At 39.5% G+C, this 19,638-nt stretch overlaps 1 protein-coding gene across 4 annotated transcripts in view; it reads right to left on the bottom strand.

Annotated features, from left to right (window-relative positions):
• The window catches only part of SS18 (SS18 subunit of BAF chromatin remodeling complex), a 42,205-nt gene that overhangs the window by 21,435 nt on the left and 1,132 nt on the right, over positions 1-19,638 (bottom strand). For 3 of the 4 annotated variants that reach the window (XM_054059186.1, XM_054059189.1, XM_054059187.1), the window contains exons 2-4: positions 17,338-17,414; positions 16,005-16,089; positions 1,073-1,226 (exon numbers count right to left, since the gene is read on the bottom strand). In XM_054059186.1, the coding sequence (XP_053915161.1) occupies positions 1,073-1,226; positions 16,005-16,089; positions 17,338-17,414 (316 nt within the window). Of the gene's footprint in view, positions 1-1,072; positions 1,227-16,004; positions 16,090-17,304; positions 17,415-19,638 lie in introns of those variants that run through there. The other variant, XM_054059188.1, reaches the window with a different exon arrangement.

The following is a 19,638-nucleotide window of genomic DNA, read 5'->3' as shown; positions in this document are numbered from 1 at the left end:
TTGCATAGGAATTAGAGACTGCAGCAAACACTATCTTTTACTTCATATTAAATTTTGCATTTTTATTTACTGTGTTTGCTATTGTGGAGCTTATCCTTGTGACCATGAACAGATGAATTTCCAAAGATCCTTTGATAACAGTTTCCTTTCTTGGAAGAACCAATACCTTGAAGAGCTTCTGTACAAAAAGTTCCTCCATACAAAAAAATGAAGGGGTACTGAACAAAAGCAATCCTGGGAACGCAATATTAAGCTGAAAGCCAATTCACATGAAATAGGCAGCATGACTTTATGAGTAGAAATTCTGCAAACAGCTTCTACATAAAGAAGCAAGCTTATCCAGGGCCTACTCCACTCTGATATGACTGCTAAAGGGAATAGTTACCCCAAACCCAGTACTGGCAGGCACAATGTGGAATTTTATCATCTTGTTTCACTGCTTTGTTTCTGACTTCCCAAGCACTTCTCTTTTTATTACAAAACAGGATGGCATAAAAAATGACTTAAATTTACACCTAGAACAATAATCTGGAGGCCATTTCTTTACAAATCCCTTATGATCCAACACATCTTCAATAATAAAGAACACAGAGGATTAGTGGAATCTGGATGACTTTCTGTATAAAGGCTTCTTTTTTTTTTTTTTACATTTACTCACATTCAAAAGACCCTCTTTAAGATGTAACTATTTTATTATTATATAATTATTTAACTACGATGATTTCATGTTACCTTTTTATGGAAGGATTTGTATTCACTCAGCCACAGGCCAATACCTTTCCCCAATAAGCCTTCTAAAGCCAGCTGTACTGCATGGTTTCAAACAGACTAAATTTAGCCAGTTCTGTTCATCAGAGGAATGCTGTGTGTCAGCTACATCAAAGCCCAAGGGCAGCCTGATAAACACTGAATACAGGTCACGTAGCTCTGTAGCTAACAAACTCTAAGAGAGCTTGTACTCGGGGGCATTCAAAGCAGTTTTGTCATCAACAATCTAGTATCCCCTGAGCCCCCATGTCGTTTCAGTTGCCAGGCAACGCTGGTGTTAATGTCTTAGAGGAGAAAAACTTACCAGGCATCTGGCCGTTCATCTGGTTCTGCATGTGTGGTGCAGGAGGGCCCCCACCTACCATACCATCTGAAGACATGTTGTGCGAGCGCGGAGGTGGGGGAGGGCCGCTCTGACTCATCCCTCCCGGACCCATAGGCATATTCTGTGTGGGTGGCTGAAAGGAGACAGTTTAGTCAAACACAAGAAGCAGTTAGTCTGACAAATATATTATATGTACATATGGTACAGCAGTTGTCTATATTGTTCAGCAGGGTATGAAAGAAAGCTCTGAAATGCATTTCTTGCCCTTTTGGATACAAATAACTCCTCCCAATATTAATTTCAGTAAAACGTTTAATATTTCAATCAATTTTACATGAAGCATTACATGCAGACAACACTACAGTACCTTCAAGTACCGCTTTAAAATAAAAAAAACACAAATCAATGCCTCATTAAAAAATGATATCTGAACAGTTTAGGATTGCTGGAGTCGCTCCCTCCTCCCACACATAAAAGCTTTCCTTCAAAGTAACATTTGGCAAACAGAAAAATAACTCTTCCATTACAACTCTCTCACATCAACAATTTGTTGCTGTTAACAGACCTTGCACCAGGACGAAACAGGTACAACAAGAGATGAAAGCCTCTGAATGCTCATAGACTAGCAAAAATTTGCACCTGGGTGTGGTAAAGCGTTTGCAATCTCTTCCCCGCTCTCCCTGGAAGCGCTGAAGGCCTAGTTCATAACTCCATGCCAAACACCCCCTACAGACTGGAAGCACATTAGTGCTGGCCTCCAAAGGTCCAGAGACAGCTGCCTAGAAAGGATGTTTTTGGCAAATTTCCTAATGAAATTGTGAGGAAAATAAGTGAATAACCTTGAGAGTTCAAAGAGGGAGAGCAAGAAAAACAGTAAATACGAAGGGGAATTTACCATTAGGTTCTCCTCACGGCAAGGAAAGGAGACAGAAACTGCTAGTAGACAGCTTTGTTTTCCTATTAAAAACACCCGCGAAACTGTACAATCCTCCTCACGTACCTTAGGCGAATGCTTTCAAGGGACTAAAAATCACCTCCGTGAGAGTGAATACCTGGATCTCTGGCATCTGAGGACCCTCTCTAAAAGGCTGTAACTACTCATTCAAAACCTTCCCCTTTAGACAAGCATGTGTGTATTTTTAACATTGCTCTTTATATAAAGAACCAGGGGGCTGATCCCTAAGTACCCAAGTAGCCCAGTCCCCTTTATACCTACACCTACTCATCAGGACATTCATAAAGACAAGATGTAATACAGTAGAAAAAGAGTAAAACTTTCCAAATGAGCACAAGACAAATCTCCTTTTTAGCTTTGGAGATGCACAAAGGTATTCATTTCTCAGTGGAAATGTGGGAATGGTATTAGTTTATTTTCTCAGCATTTCTCCAAATACCTCAACTGGGTATTATTTTCTCTGCAGTATTTTAAAAATTTGTCCACAAATTAATGAAAGGATTTTTTTCAGCAGGACGAAGGAAGGAGATGAAGGAAAATGCAAGCGAGTAGACTTCTCTTACATCCCTAAATGATGAAGAGAATGACATTGTATAAACGAGTTTACCTCTCATCTTACAGCAGAAGTGGCAGAAGGCAGAAAAAGTAGAAGTGAAAGCTAGCTCTACTCTCTGAATAGTGTGAGTGAAATGCTGCTCCATTTTGCCTGATCATCTTCCACTAGTGAGCAACCAAAGTAAAGCAACTTCAGTTAAGTACTCCTTCCCTTAATCTGCAAAAGCTCACTATCATCCTACTCTTGCATCTAATAGATATTATCTAAAACCGAATACAGAGAAACAAAAAAAAACCAGAGACTACTTTAAATTTTTATTAATAAAGTATTTTTTGAAATACCAGTGAAATTGACACACTTGCTACCACCACATGAGCAGCTACAACTCAGAGCCTAAGAACAGCCCTAGTTCATAAAAAAGAGGAAAGCCAAAAACCATCCAAATTGAAATATGTTCGAATTAAGATTAACTTCTTGGATTCCAAGCATAAATCATTAGTAAACCTACTGTCCACACAATGTGCAGATAATGGAAAATACTACAAAGTACTAAAAAATATTAGATTATACCTAGGTTTTAGCTATCCTGCAGATGTTCTTGCACAAACACAGGCAAGTCCTTATGCATGGAAAGATGGACAAAAAGCCTTCAACGGTTATTTAAGACAAAAGTATATACTCTAACTTTGACGTTTATTCTGGAAGTTTTAAAAGCAATTGTTGTTTAAGACAAATGCTGCAGTGATCAAAAAAAGCAGCGTTGACAGCACAAAGATTCAAGGACAGAAAGAAAAAGTAATAAGGATTAAAAAAAATCCCATTAGATACAATAACCTGCAAGAGACCTCACAAACCACAGGGAATTGATAGAACTGAGGGAGTAATTAAAAACACCCAAAAAGGTACAACCAGAAGATAATTTAGCAAGAAGAGCTTCTGGATATGGAAACAGCCCAAAGAGCTGGATGAACCCATTTCAGATTCCTGTGCAAGAAAAAGGTCCAAGCTGCTAAAAAAAAAAAAAAAAAAATCATTCTTGCATTAAAAAAAACCCCAAAACTACACTATAAGATGACTTGAAGGAATGCAAGCACTGTGCCTTCTTTTGTAAAAAAGCAGTAGGACCAATTCTAGGAATCATAAAACTTCAAGTCTCATTCCCCAAGCTACAAATAAATTAATAAAAATAATTATGAGTGTTCTAAAACTCCAAGGATGATAAAAACAAAGATGAATTAGTGAAGTGTCAATATAGGGAAGTACTATTTTTCTAATCCATTAGAAATTTTCAAATATATAAATTAAACAACTTAGCTGCATATTTAACAAAAACTCTTAATACAAGTTTTTGCAAAGCCATTTTGAAAAATATGTTGTCCAGGGGTATACACTTTCTCTGATCAGAAAATGCCCAAAGGGAAGAAATAAGCAATAACCTTACATGAAGTTCAAAGAATAAAAGAACATATAGACGTCCCCTGTAGAAATTTGTTGGTAAATGTCAACACTTGAAGATGCTGCAACATTAATTACTGAAAACTGTGGAAGAAAACTAGCAGAACGGTGCCAGTTGAAATTCAGCATGGGTAGATATACGGCAATAACACTGAATTTTGAACCACTCTTTTTTCAGCATGAAGAAACCCCTACTGCAACTAATCCAGAGGAAAAAAAAAAGACCACTACCCAGAGAGTTTGATAGAAAAAAAAAATTAAAAATAATCCATAAAAAGTATTCAAAATATCTGTGTTCACCTTCTGATTACTTGCAGTACTTGTTATACCAAAAGTGAAGTACAATATACAAGATAAAAAAGCCATGGCATTTATGATCATGATAGGTGTTTGATTTGAGGAAATCAAACACAAAAAGATACCGTAAAATCAGAAGGATTCCAAAGACAAGTGATCAGTGATTAAAGACTTTAAATGTCTGTCATCTGAAACAAGTAAATAAGGATGCATTTTTTAAACACTTGGGTTTTTTTACATCGAAAGGAAATGAACATAAGAGGATATGACAGAAATACAAAGTAATATATGATAGAGATACAAAAAATATATCATCCGATTTATGCTTTAGCAACAAAGAAAATCCCAGAAGAATGGTCAATACATTAAGGAATAACATTAAACATACAAGACACCACACAAATCACATAAACCTGAGGAACTGACCAACACGAGACACTAGAACAAAGTTTAAATAAGACTCGGAGGTAATTACACAGACACATCTGCAACTGAAACAGTTATACAGGATATTTTAAAAGTGTGTTATAAGCCTTCATGACAGGGTCATACACCAATCACTACTCTTTAATTACTCTCAGGAAAAGTATCCTGCAGATATAATTATTCCCCAGTGAAATCCCTCCAGAGTACTTTTCTACTGGCTGCAGCCAGAAGAAAAGAAGAAAAAAAATTGTTTTAAAATAGCAGCTTTCCCATTTCTATCAGAGTTGATCCAGGCTTTCACAGGTGATACACTATTTCTAAATCAACTTTAATTAAAATGTAACCACCACCATCAGTCCCTCCAAAAAACCCAAAACCTGGGTCATTTAACCTTTTCTGATCTTTACAGAAGTTGAGGAAATTAACTATCCCCAGTAATATGCACTACACATGAAAAGAGAAAAGAAACCCTCCACTCATTGTGAAAATAAAGTTATTCAACATGAACCCTGCCCATTCAGTCTAGACACAAAAGGTGAAATTACATTCCAATATACTTAGATTAACTGAAGCAAAGGAAAGGCTCCTTCCCTCTTTCTGCTGGATGAGTGACAGAAAGGAATGGAAATTAAAATCACTACTGATTTTATTCCAACTGTTAAGCAGAAAATGTTAACTATTTTACTATCCATAAAAAGTAAATTAAAGAATTAGAAGTAAGATGTTAGACATAGCTCCACTTGATAAAGACTGATGTTTGGCTCACTTCCCTAAACACACAGATTACAATTTATAGCTTCTATGAGCATTTAAAATTTATCAGAGCATGAAAAAAATAAATTAAAATCTGTTTTGTCCAATTCCAAAATCTGACCTGGAAAAAGACTGCTACTGTAACTTAAACAAAAGCCAAGAAAAATACCCATTAAATTTTAACTGACAACTTTCAGCAAACAAAATCCTACTAAACTCAAAAGTTACTTGAAAGCATACACTTAAAAACAATAGCCGAACTGCATTTCTAAGAGCGTTTTCTTTTAAGTAATAAATTGGATCAAATGCAAGACAGTAAACAATGAAAGCTGCCATAGTGGAATTGTACACCTGGAACTTGCATCTATCATCTCTTCTCTGCCCTACTTTATGCTATCAGATTTTTCTTAGTATCAATAGCAAGTTGAAAGAATTGTTTATGGAACATTTATTGTTATAAAAACTGAGACAGAATACCAACTCAGTCATCAATAAAATCAATACAAACAGCAACAGATATTTCAAGTACTCTATCAAAGATACGATTTTCTTGAAATTCTCTCAGAATAGCAATTAAAAGCTACACTGAACACAAACATAAAAGCTTTCTGATCTTGCTAATAGAAGCTCTAAGTCATCAACCACCTTTGCTTTCCATTCTTCAACACCACTTTCTGCAAAGCAAATATCCTACCGCTGAAGGTACCCTGCCACGCTAACATCACAGCATCTGTCCCAGTCTCAGAGAACAGTACTCTGCTGATAGGTGGTGATGGCACCTGCAGAGTACTTACTGAGGTGTCAGACCGGGAAATAAGATCATAAAGCAATACAATTCTGAGAGTTGAAAGAAGTGAGATATATTTAATTGGGTTACAACTTTTCTACAAGGTGCAGGATATTCCACTATTTGTGCTCTCAAGGTTGGGAATACCAGTTGTGACACCAGGAGTAAGAATTCTAAATTTAGAATGATAACCAGTTTCAAAACCTTGATTTACATCAGTATCTTAAAAAAAATCACATTAACTCTGACTTAATAGTTGTTAAAATAGTGCATAATGTAATACTTAAACACTTTGTTTAAAGAGGAAACTGGGATCTTTAGTTGTTTCAAATAGCATGTCACTGCATAAAAATATCACTGTATAAATGTTCTTTAGCATCATTTTAACAACCAGAAAATTTAACCATAAAATACTTAATGTCTACATAGCAACAGCTCTTCTGATACTTCAAAAATAATCACACAAAATTCTTATCTCTTGATATTAATTGGAAATTATTCAAATCAAAAGTTAAACAATCTGGTATGAACTCAGATGGTTTTATTTTAAGTGACTAGGAATAAGTTAACTGTGGACATTAACCTGGAGAACACTGAGCTATAGAAAAAAACATGTCACAAGTACTCTGTACTGCAGTTGCTATCTGTCCTCAAAAGCAGGAGCTTTTTGTTTCATGGCTGTTTACCTCCTGTCTCTTCGGTTTTTAAGATGGTTTAACATCTGGTCCAATGCTTACAGGTTTTGCTTGCATGCAGTAACCCAAGAGAAAAATTCCACCTCTATTCCATTTAGAAGGCCTTACATAAACTCGATTAAAGCAGAAAGAATGCTGAAGAACCTTCAGAGTACTTCACTGGGAAACAGCAAAACCATACAGGCTAAATGACTCTGCATCTATGTTACCAGACTGCCTGGCACAGCTCTCAGCAGCCTGCCTCGGGTTGAAACATTTATTTATTGTGCAGATAGTGTACTACAGAGAAGCAAATCACATCCTCAAGCATGAAACAATTACACTTTAGAGCACACTCCTAACTCAAATTGGCTGCTATTTCTACTGATTTCTACATCAGCCACAGATAAGTAGTTTTTTGTGTACAGTGCACTAGCTCCCCATGTGGACACACCTGATTAGCAATACAGGCAAACTAGCTTACAGAAGCCAGAGTGATCCTGTTATTTAAAGTGGAGTACACTACTGAAAAAAAAATTTTTTTTTCAGTGGAATTGCTGGCTTAAGACACTCCTTCCAGCTGCTCTCCATTTCCCAATACTATCCTTCCAGTTGCGCCAACACAGCCATTTACAAAGCCCTGCGGTTAATCTGAACTAATACAGAACGAAAATACCATCCTGTTCACCTAATCTGAGCTGATTCTCCAGACTGGTTCATCACACAACAACTTCAAAACATCACACAGCAGAACTGCAGCTGCTGAGCATGCAGCTCTGGTTATGTCAGCATAAGAATTACTATCAACAGGAAATCTGGTCAAATAAGAGTCAAACTTCTTTCCAATGTTTAAAAGCCTCTTTGGAGCAAAATGAACAACCTGAAAAAGCAATTTCTATTATCAGACCATGACATAAGTGGACGTATTGAGGATCCACAATCTGAAAACTTTAAAAAATGCACCATACCAAATTCTCCTTTGCTAAAGCAGGATGACACTACTGGCCTCAAAAGATGTGGATCGACACAAGGACGGCTGTTACAGAGATTCAACAAATAAGCTACAAGAGACACAACCCACAAAACTGAAATCACAGTGAATTTAGTTGTTTTGCCTTTAAGTCTTCTAGAACACTTGTACTACTGACAATTTTACAAGACTCCCTTCCCATCATAACTAGTTTTTCAGTTTCTTTATATAAGCAATAGATGTGTTCTTTCATGATACACACATACACATTGTAAAACTGTTCTCTTTTGCTTAACATCCCATAACCACATTCCTGTGCTGAAGGTTCCAGAACTGGACACAATACTCCAGATGAGATCTCAGAAGAGAGGAGTAGAGGGACAGAATCACCTCCCTCTACCTGCTGGCCATGCTTCTTTTGATACAGCCCAGGATATGGTTGGCCTCTGGGCTGCGAGCGCACACTGTCGGCTCATGTCGAGCTTCTCATCGACCAGCACCCCCAAGTCCTTCTCTGCAGGGCTGCTCTCAATCACATCAAAATGAAAAGCCTGGAGTGTAGGACAAAAGTTCCCTTCTACTTCTCCCAATACAGTGATGGTTGTGGGTTGTTTTCTTATGAATACAAGACATACAGGGGAGGGAAAACACCCAAGTGTGAAAGAGGTTTGTTTTTTTTTTTATTCAATAGTTTGCAATGACTTAATGCCACTAAAACACTCTCAAGAAAACAAATTAAATAAAAGTTGGGGAGGATATGATGCCTGTTCTGCAGTCTGCGATTTAATGCGTTTAGAAATATACGAACACAGTACTTCATTACTATTTTGTGGAGGTTCTCTTGGAAGTCAAACTTTCATTGCATCTTTGCTCTTCACAGTTCAAGGAGACTAATAACTTTGCTGTTGCCTCCCTCACAAGCAGCACCAATGAAAATCAAAACCATACAACAGTGTTGTGTTCCTCACCATATAAGCCCTTCTTGGAAAGCTAGCTTATCCCATATGGTGGTGGTAAATAGACTTTTGACTGCTGTCCAAGAAAGAGAATACCTGCCATAACTTGGAAAGAGTCAGCAAAAAGTTGCATCAACTTTACACACAGACTTAAACACCAACACTCTTTTCCAGCTGGAAAGACATTCCAACGCAGCCCTGCTGCTAATAATGCTGCTTTTCACACAGCTGAGAAAAGATTGGTTGACTCAAGGAGATTAACCTCACACTTCGTATGTCTTCTGATGGGAAGGGAGGTCTTTTAACCCAGAACTCCTAATTTAATCCTCCTCTGCACCTGCCAGAATGGATGTGGCAACCCAGAAAGAGCTCACATGAAAACATGCAGCCATCCAGGTCTCAGGCTGAAGGGAGCATCAGAGCCTTTCGCTACTACGGCATTAGTGAAAATAGCTGTGACCAAGTGGCTGATCTGCCCAGCCTGGTAGCAAAGCTATGAGAGGAACTAGAAAGGTTAAGGAGCATCAGGGAGTCTGAGGAAGAGACAGACTGATGGAGCCATGCTCTGCCCTCCCAGAGACAGAAACACCCAACAGATCAAAAAACAACATCACAGGGATCCTGTATCCTTCACTCACCAGGCAGAAGGCAGTAGCTCAAAGGAAAGGAGTGAACAGAGACAAGTCCATGCTTCAAGGGCCAGGCAAATACCCCTCTTTGGCCATCTCACCTTCCCAGGTGCCTCTGCACAATAGGTATGAGGTTCTGAAGCTGGAAGGCCAGCCAATGGATGATATTGATGAGGGTCTATCTACACTACAGATGTCACCAGGGTCAGAAAGGCTATCAAAACCATCTCCACAGAGGAAAAGACAGGTTATAGTCTTAGGTGACTCCCTTCTGGGGGTAAGGGAGGGTCCAATGTGCCAGACAGACCCTCATCTTGGTGAAGTCACTGGTTGGGGAAGCAGCTTAAGGACACCACTAGAAAATTTCCTAGCCTGGCACGGTCCTCAGACCCATCACCCATTACTGTTCTTCCACATGGGTGGTGATGAAGCTTCAACATGTAGCCCAAGGGCAATCAAAAGAAATTTCAGGGACTCGAGATGGTTGGTAAGGGAATCTGGAGCACAGGCTACTCTCTCCTCTCTCCTTTCAGCTGTGGGCAGCAACATTAGAAGAAACACATGGACCCAGACTATTAATACACAGCTCTGTCTCTAATGTCCCCACCACAACTGGGGGGGTTTTCAACACTGGGATGACACCAGACTTGCTAGTGTCAGACAACATCCACTTCTCTCAAACAGGGAAGAGGATCTTTGCTCATAACTTTGCGGGGGGGGGGGTCATTGACAAAGCTCTAAATTACATGAGAAGTGGGAGGGGGATAGTATCAGGCCTGCCCAAGACAAGTTGACACACCAAAGTCAGAGGGACAGCGTGCTGGTGAGGGCCCTCAGCGTGTCGCTCTGGGACATGCTTCATGGCTTCAAGCACATGAAGTCTTAGGAAGATGAGCCAGAGACTCCTGAGGTAATAGGAGCCCACAGGGACACACTAACAAAATAACTCAAAAGGAATTAACATGTGTTTCTCTAAGGAGGACACAGCCAACAGCCCAGCTGAACTGCTACTACACCAATGCATGCAGCATGGGCAACAAACAGGAGGCACTAAAAGCCACCACACTGCTAGAAAGCTATGACCTGACTGCTATTACTTTAACTTGGTGGCACAAATAGTATGACTGGAGTGCAGCTATTGATGGCTACAGGCTGTGAGGAAGGAGGGGTGGAGGCATTGCCCTCTACATCAAGAAATGGGAAGAAGAGCAGTCTTGGAAAAGTAGCCACGAGCAAGTTGAAAGCTTATAGGTAAGAGAGATCAAGGCAACAAAGGGAACTTTGTGGCTGGTGTCTACTACAGACTGCTTGATAAATCGGAGCCTACTGATGAAGTCTTCTTACACCAAATACAGGAGGCATCGCACTCACAGGCTCTCATCCTCCTGGGGGACTTCCACCACCACATCTGCTGGAAAAGCAGCATGGTGATGTGTAGACAATCCAGGAGACTCCTGGAGTGCACTGAGGGTAACTCCTCAAGCCAGGCAACAGACAGCCCTATGACAGCAGATGCGATACTGTGCCTGATGGTCACCAACGCAAGTGAGGTAACCAGAGACGTCAAGACTGGAAGCAGCCTGGCCTGCAATGATCATGCACTGGTGGAGTTCAGAGTCCTGAAGGACATAGGTGAGCCAAAGATTAAAATCAGGACTCTGAGTTTTAGGAAAGCAAACTTCCAGCTCTTCAAGGAGTTGGTCAATAGGACACCCTGTGAAACTGCCCTCGGAGACAAGGGAGCAGAAGAGAGCTGGCAGATGTTTAAGGATGCTTTCCACAGAATGCAAGAACTCTCGTTTCCTGGGTGTAAGAAATGAACAAATGAAGGCAAGAGATCAGCATGGGTCAGACGACTTGCTGGTCAAACTAAAGGGCAAGAAGGAAATGCACAGGCCATGGAAGCACGAACAGGTAACCTGGAAAGAATATAAGGGACACTGCCTGGCTGTGTAAGGATGGGGTCAGGAAGGACAAGGTACAGCTGGAGCTGAACCTGGCAAGAGAAGCAACGAATAACAAGAAGGGCTTCTATAGGTATGTCAGTCAGAAAAAAAAGAGGTGAAAGAAAATGTAATCCCCTGATAAGCAAAACTGGCAAACTGGTACCAATGGACAAGAAGGCTGAGGTACTCAGAAACCTTTTTTCCTCAGTCTTCACTGGCAATCTTGCTTATGACACCTGTTGAGTGGATGGACTACAAGGCAGGGACTCGGGAAGCGAAGTCCCTTCCAGTGTACGAGAAGATCAGGTTTGCGACCAGCTGAGGACCCTGAATATATGTAAATCTATGGGACCTGAAGATACGCATACTGGAGTCCTGAGGGAACTGGCTGATGTAGTTGCCAAGCCACTCAATGGTATTTGAAAAGTCATGGCAGTCAGGTGGAGTGTCTGGTGACTGGAAAAAGGGAAACACTGTACCCATTTTTTAAAAGGAAAGAAAGTAGGACCCTGGGAACTACAGACCTGTCAGCCTCACTTCTGTGCTGGGGAAGATCATGGAATGGATGCTCCTAGAAGCTATGCTAAAGCACATGGAGGACATGTAGGCGATTTCAGACAGACAGCAACACTTCACCAAGGGTAACTCTTGCCTAACCAACCTAAGGCCTTCTGGAATTGAGTGTCTACATCAGTGGACAAGAGAAGAGCTATGAATGTCACCAATCCAGACTTCTATAAGGTCTTTGACATGGTCTCCTACAACAGCCTTTTCCCTAAATTGGAGAGATATGGATTTGATAGATGCATCATTTGGTGGATCATGAATTGTTTGGATGGTTGCATACTGAGGGTAATAGTCAACAACTCAATGTCCCAATGCAGACTGGTGACAAGTGTGTCTATCAGGGGTCTGTATTGGAAACAGCACTGTTTAACATCTTCATCAAGGGTAGAGAAAGTGGGATCGAGTGCACCCTCAGCAAGCTGGTAGATGACACCAAGCTCATTGGTGCGGTTAACGCACCTGAGGGACAAGAGGAAATCCACAGGGACTTGGGCAGCCTGGAGACGAGGGCCCATGTGAACCCCATGAGGTTGAAGGAGGTCAAGTGCAAAGTTCTGAAGCTGGATCGGGGCAAATCCTAGTATCGCTACTGGGAGGGGTACTGAAGAGATTGAGATCAGCCCTGCCAAGAAGGACTTGGGGATACCAGTGGATGAAAAGCTGGACACGAGCTGGCAATGTGCACTCGCAGCCCAGGAGGCCAACTGCATCCTGGGCTGCACAAAAAGAAGTGTGGCCAGCAGGCTGAGGTGATTCTGCCCCTTTACTCTGCTCTGGTGAGACCGCACCCACAGTGCTGCATCCAGCTCTGGAGTCCTCAGTACAGGAATACACGGACCTGTTTGTGCGGGTCCAGACGAAGGCCATAGAAGTGATCAGAGGGATGGAACAGCTCTCCTGCGAAAAAAGGCTGAGAGAATTGGGGTTGTTCTGCCTGGAGCAGAGAAGGCTCCACAGAGACCTTACTGCAGCCTTTCAATACTTGGAGACTTGTAAGACAGACAGGGACAAACTTTTTAGCAGGGCCTGTTGTGATAGGACAAAGGGTAATGGTTTGATACTACAATAGTGTAGATTTAGATTAGCTAAGGAAGAAGTATTTTACAGTAAAGGTGGTGAAACACTGGAGCAGGTTGCCCAGAGAGGTGGCAGACACCCTTTCCCTGGAAAGACTCAAGGTCAGTTTGGACCGTGCTCTGAGCAACCTGATCTAGTGGAAGACATCCCTGCTTACTGCAGGGGGGTTGGACTAAATGACCGTTAAAGCTCCCTTCCAGCCCAAGCTGTTCTACAATTCTATGAATACTCTAAATTTATCATGCATACAGAGACAACGGAAGTTATGACACTGGAGTTTCAAAGTCTTTCTAGTTCCCTTCACCCACATCCTGCAATTATTGCTCCACCTGTTTCAGCTTTTCCTTACTTCCAGGCCCCCTTTATAGAAGCATATCTGTGCACAGCACAGCTCACTATTCTTTTGTTTAGTGTAAGATTTCTCTTGTTCTCTACAGGCAATACCACACTCTGGAAAGGTTGTACAGTCACTTGATTAGCACATTCCAAACAATGTGGACAGACGCTGACTACAAACATTCTTTGCAACAATATGGAGCATTAAGTCTAAGGAGCATTGTGAGAGAATACAATAAAGTTATGTTAGCTTACATTAAAAACTTCAGTGAACTCGACCATTTTGTGAATGCTATATCTTCGCAGCATTCTCTGCAAACTCGTTTTATCACATAATTTTTAATTTTTATAAAATGCTTTAAGTTATGAATTTTTTGAGAGTGTATTTACCAAATTAAAACAAAAATAAGATAAAACTTAAACAAAAAAAAAAAGTATATTTTACTAGGGGAACAATCTTCCAGATATGTATAGATCAGACACAATCCAACTTCAGAAGCTATCCAGACTTAAGCCACCCTAAGTTATGTGGGAAACTATGGCAACACTAGTATCATAAAGTTGATGTATTTTACTATTAAAAATAGTAGATGTTTATACACACAGTATCTTGCTCCATATTTGACTGCTGCCACCCACAACCTTTGAATTTAGTAAGACTATTCAACAGTTGACACAGAAGCATGGTGAACAGAAATGCAATACTTCCAAGAAAACTTGATCCTCATCAGTTCTTAGATGAAAAGCCAATACAGGAAAAGAGTCTGACACAGTCTGACATCCTGCATTGAAGAAAATAAAAAGTAGCTTGCACGTTCCCAAGTTATCCTGGCTAAAATTTCTCAGGAAAACAGAAATAATTTAAAGAATATTTCTCTAAAAACCCCAGCAAAAAGTAATTTTATCTGATTATGGTACCACATTTCAGGAAAATCTTCAAAAATCTGACTTGGTAGGTCAGAGTGTCTACACTTAGGTAATAGTGAACACACAAATTTCATTTTGTATTTTAGTTTAAAAGAAAAACCAAGAAGCTACCTTTTTATTCCCCCTTCAGATGTCCAAAGTGGACTGCCCACTCAAGCAAAAACATGCTATGCTATTTTTTAACTACTGTGGAATATTCCTTACATTCAAGATGAGAAATGCACTTCAGTCTTGATCTGCAAAAGTCTTTCCTGGCCCTATCTTCCTTTTCTTTTAAGAGGAGAATGTCATCACATTCACTTCAAGAACAGAGTTGTTCACCAGGGACTAGGATAAGGTCAAATTCATTTCCAGTTGTCATCAGAACCAGGACATGAATTAAGCTTCCAAAAACATATTAGTTGAGTAATACACAGAAAAAGGTTTCTTTCCCTCCCCCTCAGCTACAAGCATGGATTTATAAAAGTAGAAGCCTCTGCAGGCACAACAGGTTGGACATAATGAAGCGCCGTTTCTATAGTCCTCTAGGTACCAACTTGAAAGGATGCTTCGCTAGTAGCAATGATTGGAGAACACTTCTCCAGAGACCAAAGAAAAAGTAATTCAATTTCAGTTGGTAAAAACTAGTATCTAGGAATGGCTGTTTTATAGACATTCTTTTTAGCTTCATATTACAGAAATGAATCAAGACTATATTAATTCAAGAAAAGTCTTATTACCAAAAAATAAAGAACTTCCTTGTGTTACTCACAATGAACTCCCCAAGCATTCCGATTAACACAAAAAGCAAAAAGATAGCAAGCTATTTTAACGTTTGTTGTATCATTCCTTACTGTTCCATAAACAACGGAAAGGGGAAGAAGTTCGAGGTATCTTAAAAAATAAAAGAGTTCAGGAACACAGATTCAAAAAAACCACAAATTTTAAAAAATGATAGCAAGTATTATCCAAGAAATGCTTAATTTGTAAAGTGATGCAGTGTTTCAGGTTGTGCCCGTACAACCTTATTTCTTGCACATTATTACTATCTGCCTTAAAAAAAAGGTTGTTTTCTGATACAGGAGAGTGGCACGGAATTCAAGAGATTCATCTACAGTGCAGAAAAGCGGGCAAATACTTACCCAACCTCATTTCAATGAAGGAAAAGAACAGATAATATTCCAGCAAAAAATAAAAAAATAATAATTTTTAAAATCCCATCCTCCTCACCTTTCTCTAACCAAGATGAAAAACAAAATACTGCTTCAGGAGTTGACTAAGATTCATACCACTAGAGTTCTCAATTAAGAAAAAAATAAATAAATAAACCTAAGATTATGAGGCAGAACAGATAACCTGTGCATTGCATGTTTGATTCAGAATAACAGTCTTCAGTCAAATAAGTAAGATTTTGAGTAAGACTTAAGCAGTGAGATTAGTCTAAACACAGCAGGAAGAGATACTGCATCATGTATTCACTGTACAGTAAATCAGAAGGTAGATGCTTGGCAATTACCTCAAACACTTCAATTTGATTTTTTGTTTGTCTGTTTGTTTGTTTTTTTACTTCCAGGAACCCAAATAAAATCTATTCTCTACTTTTAGACTATTTTGTACTTACTGCTGGTAGTAGAGACTGCATGTTCTGATTAGAGTCAGCTATAGTGGCTAGGTAAACCAAGTTTGTATGCAGCATCTGCTGGTATCTATCAAAATAAACAAAACAGATCTTAAGTCACAAAGACAATAATAACAGAATTTATTTTACTTCTAAATTACCAACAAAACAAGATTCAAGAGACTTACAAAAGTACCATTATTAGGAATCCTAAGCTTTTCACTCACACTTAGCTAGTTATTACACAATCTTTCCCAATGTCTCCATCAAAACTGTGCCAATATCTTCTCTACAGCTTCTGTCTTGCCATGAAAAAAAAAAAATCTGAGTGACACTTGTTACCACCTATTTCACTTGGTGCCCCAAATTAAGTCACCAGGAGACATATAGAGTGTGTGTCGCTGTTTGGTGTAATTTCCATCACAAATACCAGGAAAACAGAGCTCCTTCTATTACATCCCCCAGTACAAGATATCATAGATGTATGTGAATCGTGAGCAAGAACAGTGCACACACTTCAACAGGACCCTGAGCTTTGGAAGTTTTCTATGTAATTACTTTTGTGCTACAGAACCATGTTTCAGAGTCTCAATGTGTAGCTCACAGTCACAAAATAACCTTGAAAGCAGGAACAGATAACAAATACATAACTACAGGCTTGTGAACAGCTTAATACAATAACTATGCTACAATAAAAGCATTCCCTTAAAGCAAAACCACCTACTATTTATGACCCTCCTCCTAGTCCCAGACTACCAGTTCCCTTAGTTAGGAATTTTGAGCCACACTGTGATGTGCCATCTATCACATGACATGACTCCGTATTTGTACAATTACAAGGGTGCCATGATCATCCCATGCCAGAAAAGAGTAATGGGAAAATTACATTCCTTACCAATTCACTCCTTCCACAGTTCTCTCAGCTCACTCTACAGAGACCCCACTAGATGGCAAGTCCACACAGGATATACTGGCAAGCCAAACTTTTAAGACAAGCCTGTTTGTTCTTGGGCAAGTGGTAAGCAAGTAGTTTTCAAACACCTCTTTGCCAAAGTGTAATTATGATGCAGAGGAAAAAGATCTTTTTCATACAGTTCCCATTTTTATAAGCATCATCATCATGAATGTCAACTGGCAGTAGACAAGTTGTAACATTTCAGTGACAGAAGTGATAGTAATATGGCAAATAAAACCCCATATATTCGAAGTGTAGTATTTGTAGCACTATTTTTCTGTTCTTCACAGTACAGTTCTACAAGATGAGCTAAACAAATCAAGAATTGAGATCTAGATGGAAATTCACCCAGTCCACAGTAGATTTGGATTAATGTCTTACTGAGAGCATTCAGACGTCTTTCCTTTGTTCTGATAGTCCATTATACACTGAATAAGATGGTTATTTTCATCCAACATCTGAAACAATAAAGAAGTTAGCAGTAAGTTTCATGTTCCTTTTGGAAAGAAACTGAAGAAAAGTATGAGTCCTGCTCCTCTTCTCAGAGTTCTTAAAAACAAGAGAAAAAGTAGTATTTCAGAAATTTCTATTTAACTGATTATTTGTAGAACACAATTATAGCACACATTAATAGAGCAATTATTTATAGAAATTTATTTGTATTTTGCTCCCATTTTCTCCCTCCGATCAGTTTTACGGCTTTCAGTTTAAGGGTTTCAAATCACTACTACAGCCACATTTGTGAAACTTCCCATTCAAATACCTACGCTTTTTCTGCATGAGTTCTTATGAAGTTCTCAAAGTTTTGCATTTCTTCATTTGATCTCTACCAAGAAATTTACTTAAATTTATGCTCCAAGTTTCTTCTCTCCTTCTAAAGCCTGTAACTGTTTATAAATTTAATAATAAAAGGCAAGTAAAATATTATTGACAGAAACTGAGCTTAAGAGACAGGTTTTTTTCAAGGAAATGCCCTGAAAAGCTAGGCCATATTTACACAAAGAATCTCTAATTCACTTTATAAATAATCTGTATAAGGGGAACAATAGTTCTGTTCTACTGCAGAAGTGCCCAGCAATACGAACATATGCTGACAAAAAAAATCCTAACACCATAAGAAATTGCAGATCTCATGGCTTTCTACAAAAAGTTCACTAAGGTGTTCCAAGCACCATAAATGTGAAAAGTAAAGACTGGTTCCCTACAACTGCACATCCACACATTCATGTCTTTTTAACTCCTCTCCTGCACTCTGATCAGACAAGAGTAAGCAGACCTATGGCTAACCTGAGCTACCAGCCGAGCTACCCAAGTCAACTGAACTAAACGGAAAGTTTAGTGCCAAATGGAAAATTTTGCATTGATTTCTCCCTTGGTTCCCTCACAGTGGAAAGCTAGTTTAGATCCCTTTACTCTACCCAGCCGCTAAATTTCACAAAGCTAACAGGATCTCAATCATCTGCAAGACTCTCTCCTTCTTCCAGACATGGTTCAGACTAGGGAAAAGACTCACACTTCTATAAGGAAAGCACAGTGTTATTACATCACTTTTATTTCTCAAGTTTCCAACCTAAACAAATTCCACAGGAGGAAGAAACAAAAAAAAGAAACAAATACTAACACTTTTATTCTTCCAATTAATCTATCTCTACTATGAAAAGGGTATGGAGTCAGAAGCCTCAGCAGTCGACTCAAGACTTACACGCACTAGCCTAGCCTTCCTAAATTCAAACCCGTAATTCAACAGAACTGACAAGAACAATCACTGAGCAATCATTTTGCCTGAAACTGCCAAATCTGGAAACATTGTCATTAGTACTAAACACAGACAGAACTGCAGTATTTTGAGCTACTGTCTGAGCCCCAGAAATTAGACAGACCTGTAGCTGAAGAGGACCACAAACACACTGCTACAGACAATTTACATGCACCAACATCAAGTTCATAAGAAACGCAGTGGCCATTTTAAAAAAAAAAAATAATAAGGGAAAAAAGAGCTAATACCTTTGATAGCAAAGTCTAACAGAGCACTGCAAAGGCAGCTTTGAATCAAGGCTCTCCTCAGAATGTTTCCAACCTCCAGAGGAAGGCAGCAGATATTTAAAGCTTAGCAGACAGCCGGACCTTCAGACTGCCAGTTAGATGGTTGCATTCTTCACTGTCTCCATGTAAGCTGGACCTCTTGTGGGGAGTGGGAAAGGAGTGCAAGGGCCAAGAGGAAAGCAAACAAGAAGGAATACAACTGCATACTAGACAGGGCTGCAGGAACTGCTTTACACAATTTTGATTGTTGCCAATAGAAAACTGAAACAATTCTTTGAACAAGTTATACACACCTACCATCAAATGATAATTTAGTTTCCAGCTGGATGAAGACACCTCGAGGTGTCTGACAGATTACATATATTACAAAGGTTCTTCGGTTTTACCTATATTAGGGGTTTGCCAGCACACCACCATCAAATTCCTGGTTTTAAATTCTTGTTTTACTACAGCACAAGAAAAACCTATTGGCCTGCATTCACTACTTGCATTCCAGTGACCTGAAGTTTCTACCGACTACCTTAGGCAGTTTTCCACCCAGCATGTATGTGGTTTTCACCTATGCTCCTCAAGCACTGACTTCTGCTACGTAAACGTGGATGTCTCCATTAGAACTCTGGGGTCTTCTCTGAGGTCCTG

Source organism: Cuculus canorus, chromosome 2 (genome assembly GCF_017976375.1).
Source record: "Cuculus canorus isolate bCucCan1 chromosome 2, bCucCan1.pri, whole genome shotgun sequence".
Classification (NCBI taxonomy): domain Eukaryota; kingdom Metazoa; phylum Chordata; class Aves; order Cuculiformes; family Cuculidae; genus Cuculus; species Cuculus canorus.
This window is presented reverse-complemented; position numbering and strand designations above follow the sequence as displayed.